We start from the raw sequence: 6000 nt of genomic DNA, 5'->3' as shown, positions 1-6000 counted from the left end.
GCGGATCTGACAGCTGATAAAAATGCAGCCCTGCTTTTGAGGAAAGCACGCGTTTAACACTTTTACCACTACAACGTTCACTGAGAAGCCAGCACGATGGTTTGTCACTGACACACATAACAAAAGTATCAGCTCACTGAGTTTTCTGTGTCTCTGAAAACCTACTGCAGAATTATTCAATGTCTTAACCACGACGTGCACTGAAGTAAATCATTTCCACCAGGATTACTGGACCTAGATATGGAAAAAAAACAAACCAAAACAAAAAACACCACCACCTCTAACATATTTAAGCACTACGTTCTTAAAGAAGCTGTTTCCACGGTCAGGACAAGCTGATGTGACATTTGTGTCAATGGAGTTTGCTGACAGCAAAGCCCTCCGTAAGGATGCTGCACCACCAGCTCTGAAGGCACGGTTTTCCTCTACTTCCTTCCACACTGTCAGCTTCTTCCTCATGTGGGATAAAAACAAATTCTATTGTCTATTCTGGATCAGTTGAGTGTTGAAGGAACAGAACCAGGGCATGTTCCTAACAAAACACTGCCACAGAGGGCTGTGAAATTTTGGTAAGATGGCATCATCATTTCTGCCATTACATAGATGAGCTTTCCCATGGGCTCTGGCCACAAAATCAGACTGTGGTATCATGTACTTGTTAAATCCAGAACTCCTCAAACCTCCATCAACTGAGCAACTGCGTGGCATTCCTCCATCATACCTTCATCTCCAAGAACAGGCACATTTTATCAGATAGTCTCTTCCAGCAAGTTGAAAATATCATGGCATTAGTCAGAAATTACTGATTTTTCATTTTTATTTTGCATGGTCTTTGCAGACATAGCATGTTATAAACACATTTGTAGAAACTTAACAGCTGAAACATCATCATCTTTTAAAAGTGCATGTCAAATACATGTATCCCCAACTCCTTCACATTTTTATACAACTGATCAATAACATATCTAATAAAACCAGTGCTTTTAAGTCTTTGGGCAGGCAGGAAAAGCAGCAAAACGTATTCTTCCAGGTGTGAATTTTCCAGGAGTCTGTTAAAGTCCATGCTGCATCATGATCTGGTTAATATACAGAGAGATGTACATATATGTATATATATATATATATATATATATATAAATATATATAGGCTCGCAGATAGAGCAAAGAACTAAGACCACATGAAGATGATGGTGATCTAATGACCCAACTGGCATAGTTAGCAGGATTTGTCAAGAAGAGAAAGGTGGTTTGTTTTCCAGCACCAAAATCACAGTTAAGAGCAACACTGCAAAGCAATCCATTATTGAACAGACAGTAGGTAGTACGCTTCCTTCCCCTGGGGACCCGAACAAATGTTTTAACATGCAGCCATGTTCTAAACAGAAAGGCACAATTAGTGCAGGAAGAGAAGCTATTGTTGATCCTTCATACAGGCGTACAGATTGGGACTGCAGGACCTTGGGCACCTCAAAGAGATCAGTGATGAAATGTGACAAAATGGCCAACATTAGGCAAGCAACCAGGGAAATTCATTTTCTGCTGTCATCGAACAAAGGCGCAATAGACAACCCAACAAAACCAGTGATCATTCAGCTGAAACAACAGATTTACAGGCCCATGGTTCGTGCTTTGGTAATAGAATTTTAACAAGCGTCCACCTAATTAAATACAAGCTAAATAGCTTTTCACAGTGTCATCTAAAATCCTGCTATGGCATGCCCAGCTAGGAAGAAATGAATAAACTTAAGTGGTGTCCACTTAGTAAGCCATTATTTCCTAAACAACCAGATTTTCAGAGTTACAGGTTATTATCTGACAAGAACATAACTGTTTCCCACACAGACTCTGGGGATCCAGAAAGAAAATCAGTCTTCAGGCATTGCCTGGCTTAAAACATGGCCAGAAATTACTTGTGTTTAATCAAGCAGTATGGAGGCAGCCTCACTAATACTTAGAAAATCAGAAAAAGCTGAAGTCCTTTAGTTCAAATTTTAGTTTGTATTTACAGGTGTGGGAGAAGATTGTAGGCATGCCTTTTAACTAGAGTTCTGTGGAATATCAAAAAGTCAAAATTTAAAATACTATCTTTTCAAATACAGGAGTCTCCCAACACACACACACACGATTTAGAGGTATCCTGACTAAGAGAGAGGAAACCTCTTTTATACACAACCCACCCTTCACTTCGCACTGGCTTAAGTGTTGACACTGAAAATGAAAAAGGCACAAAGCAAAAATGTAAGATGCTACAAGAAACAACGATGAGCTTTGCTGTCGAATGACTTGAATGTCTGTTCTCAGGTAACCTCCTCTCAGAGGCACACCATACCCAGGAAGGTATTCAACTGCTTTCAGTCAACAAAAACCGAGTAATTCCACAGGCCTAAATATCATAAGAGCTTTAAAGGAAGGAGAAAACCTCAAAGAGGATAAAACTTGCCAGCGTGCAGTTCCCATCCACACTTCTGACTTGGTTAAGTGGGACTCTGAAGGTAAAAATTACTTGTGCAATAACTACATGTAAACCAGAGGAATCAGCATCGCACGATGATTTTGTGAAGTCAGTGCTGCTATCGTATGCAGTCCAAATAATGCACTTCTGGGTACAGAGTGTTAATAAGGAGAGCCAAGAGATTATTGCCATCTTGAAGACAATGTTCTGGATGCTTGATGAACAGAGAAGCCTGGGAGAGCTGCTCATGGTAATCCATGTATTGTTTGTTTGATGCCATAGATTCAAGAGCAGTCAGTGCCTACAGACACAAGGGAAAATGCTGTTAGCTGTGTGTATTTTGGTCCATAACAAATCAGTTCATGAGCCACAAGAAGAACAACTCCGCTGGAAGATCCTTATCTACTAGAGATCCTGGTGTATTTTGAACAAACATTTGTAAAGATACAGTCACATAATGTTGCTTCAAGCCACCTCATTTTTCAAGCTGTCCCCACCCTAAGATAAACAACAAATGTTCTATTCAAGGCTTGCTCTGATTGTTATAAATATTGTCCTATATGTACTTCATGAACTGAAGACATCATTTTAGGGAAACCACACCAAAATACAAATTGCAACACACAACTATTCCCTTCAAGTTATTCTTGTTAAGAATCTTTGACTTATAAAAGTATTATTTTGCTCACATTAATAATATTACAGAGACGACATCAAGTGTAAACTTATATGTAAATACCTATGCTGTCAGTACCACCTAGGGCAAACGTTGGAAGAATAGCTGAACAAATTTCATTTATTTCTGAGAAAAAAAGAACAAGTTATACCAAATAATTTATTTTGGTTTTGTTTCTAATCAACTCCTCATTCCTCCTTATGCACCTACTGAAACAACAACATGGTCAGTCCACATGACAAAGAAACAATGCTAATTTGCAATAGGACTTTTAAGCCCTGCCTTCACAAACAAGTGTTTGTATGAACACGCTCCTGCTTCACCACTTAAAGCAGGACAATCACAGCAGCATTACCTTTTCCATTTCTTTTAAATTCCTTATACCCACTATGTTTCAAAGTTTCTGAACTCAGGGTTTACAGACAAGCTAATCTGCACCTTTTTAACATGCAAGATTAGAAACTAACATATTCGTATTAACACAGAAGGTTATACAAACCATTTTCTAAACAAACAATTTTACTTGCATTCAGCCTAGGATCACTTCAGCCCAGGAGTCAGACACACGGTCCTACGACCACAATTTAGTAATTTGCCACCCATCAGCTGCACGCTGGTGTGCCAGCTCCCAGGTTCATGGCAAACAACACAGTAAAGCAGTGGTGCAGATTCCACACAAAGATGTTTCAAGACATTACATTTTACCTTGCACAAGAGATAAACTGGTACATATGCACTTTCACCCAGGGCAGCACAGGCAGGCCCCAGGAATGCTTTTAGACCCCTATACTGAACCTGGCCTCATCTCTGGCAAATTCCAAGATGGTGATTGCTGCAAAATATAGCAAAACCTTACATGAGTTTATGATACATTCCTTTCCTTGAGAACACAAATGAGAGCAATAAACCATTTCTGAAATTCAGAAATTCAAATGTAAAGCAGCAACGAGAAGAGACTGGGGGCATTTAGCACCGAATAAAACCAACAAGTTGAGAGCACGGCTTGGTGGAAGCAATGCCTGCAGTGGCTCAAAAGCCTCACCCCACAAGCTGAGCTAGCACAGAAAGAGGACATTTCAAGAAGCCAACGACTGGCACACCCTACCTGCTGGGCCTTCTGCGACAGCTTTGGTTCTGAGCCTGCTTTCAGGCGGACTTGACTCTCTGCAGGAATCTGCACCAGGAGGAAGGCAGACAAACTGCGGGCAACCACACGAAACCTTGAACAGTGAAAAAGGACAGAGAGAAGGTGGCATCAGATTTGCAAGTCCTCAGCAGCAGATAAACTGGAAGTTCTGTCCCGTGAGAGATCTCCTGCATGAGTAATATTGTGAAGCCTTTAGAAGATCATTTTTCAATGCATTAAGAAAGCAGTATCACTGTAATATATACTTCATAGTATATCATCATATATGCTAGCAGGTAACACTCTACCATACACATGAAATGTTACGTGTGACCTAAGCTTATCTGCAGCCTTGAGGTCACATCCAAAATGCTCCTTCTTTCATTCTACAGCCTTTGAAATACCCACATCATCCAAACCAAAAACTGACTTGAACATGATTAAGATTCCAGAGCAATTTCAAACGGATGGCACCCCAGCAGGCCTTAAACAACTTTTTGTTTATGAAGTACTGTGCTGAATTGGTGTTCCATAAACATTTACATATTTTTTTCCTTTTTTTTCCCCATGCTGAACTCCACTTTGATACCTAACAAACAAACTTTGTCTCTCTTCAGAAAGGAAAAAAGTAACAAGCAAGCATACATATCTTTGAATTTCTCTTAATATTTTCCAGCAACTGAAGGTTCAGATAGAAAAGGCAGCATGCACGTGATCATCGAAAATTCCTGTGATGTCAACCAGAACTTCACTAGAAACGGACATTAAGCCGGAATCCCAACTGCACTTTCTTTCCTGTTCCACTATAAACTTTACAGAAGTTCACGTGCATTTCTTAACCACATTCAAACACTCACTACGGTTTTTCTGTGATGGGTCCATATGACATTACAGATGTGGGAACAGCTGGAATTCAGAACAATTGACATTGCCCTGTGCTGCCTGGATCCAGGCTGCAGGTCTCCTTTTTTTTTTTTTTTAAAGCGACAAATCATGCATCAACTACTTTACTGCACCTCTAACCCTTACCTGGGTGACAAAGGAGACCTCCTGCCTAGCCCAATAGCACCGAGTATTCCAGAAGTCAGTCTCTCCTCAGCCAGCTGGCTCTGCCTGCCCTGGATGGATAGCAGTGTCCGAATGACAGATTCGATCAGAATGGCATCGTCCTGCTCCATCTGAATCAAGGATAACTGCATAGCTTTATGCCACCAGAGAAACAGCTTTGCTTCTTCCTTTGCTGAGCTGTAGGTTAAGATTTAAAAAATAAAACAAAATATAGATTCAAAAAGTAGGAAGCATAGTTTAAGAAGTTTGTGCCTCTCCCCATGAAGCCTATGAAGAATTAAGGTAGTAAATTAATGACAGCTAATCTTATTATATCAGACCAGCATAACTATGTAATGCCCCATTATTACACTGATGTAACCATTACTTAACAGACTTGATGCTAACATCAGCTAGCAGGTTTCCACTGCCTGTAAGAGAACAACGCTTCCTTTTAGGTTTAAATCTAAGAATGAAGATATTGCATCCATAAGTGGATTTAAATCTTTCTAAAACTTGTTATAAAGGGATTGAAGCTGTACTTCGGGTTTGTCTTTCCTTTATTTACCAGAAAAAAAAATTAGGAAGCACTAGCTATTGCTTCCACAACAATTTAGGCTCTCCTCAAAAAGGAAACACTGAGGTCTTTTGTTGAGCAAAGCAAAAAGTTTCCCCTGAGGTATTTTTAACCTTTTCCCA

At 40.0% G+C, this 6000-nt stretch overlaps 1 protein-coding gene across 5 annotated transcripts in view; it reads right to left on the bottom strand.

The window, feature by feature from the left end:
- Positions 1-803: 803 nt before the first annotated feature.
- The window catches only part of EPG5 (ectopic P-granules autophagy protein 5 homolog), a 51074-nt gene continuing 45877 nt past the window's right edge, over positions 804-6000 (bottom strand). For 4 of the 5 annotated variants that reach the window (XM_040541248.1, XM_040541249.1, XM_040541251.1 and 1 more), the window contains 3 exons: positions 5284-5499; positions 4234-4348; positions 804-2753 (listed from right to left, as the gene is read on the bottom strand). In XM_040541248.1, the coding sequence (XP_040397182.1) occupies positions 2571-2753; positions 4234-4348; positions 5284-5499 (514 nt within the window). In that variant the 3' untranslated portion in view covers positions 804-2570. Of the gene's footprint in view, positions 2754-3833; positions 3961-4233; positions 4349-5283; positions 5500-6000 lie in introns of all 5 variants that reach the window. The other variant, XR_005815300.1, reaches the window with a different exon arrangement.

This window comes from Cygnus olor, chromosome Z (assembly GCF_009769625.2).
Source record: "Cygnus olor isolate bCygOlo1 chromosome Z, bCygOlo1.pri.v2, whole genome shotgun sequence".
NCBI lineage: Eukaryota > Metazoa > Chordata > Aves > Anseriformes > Anatidae > Cygnus > Cygnus olor.
Note: the sequence above shows the minus strand (reverse complement) of the source record. Positions and strands in the feature narration are given on the sequence as shown.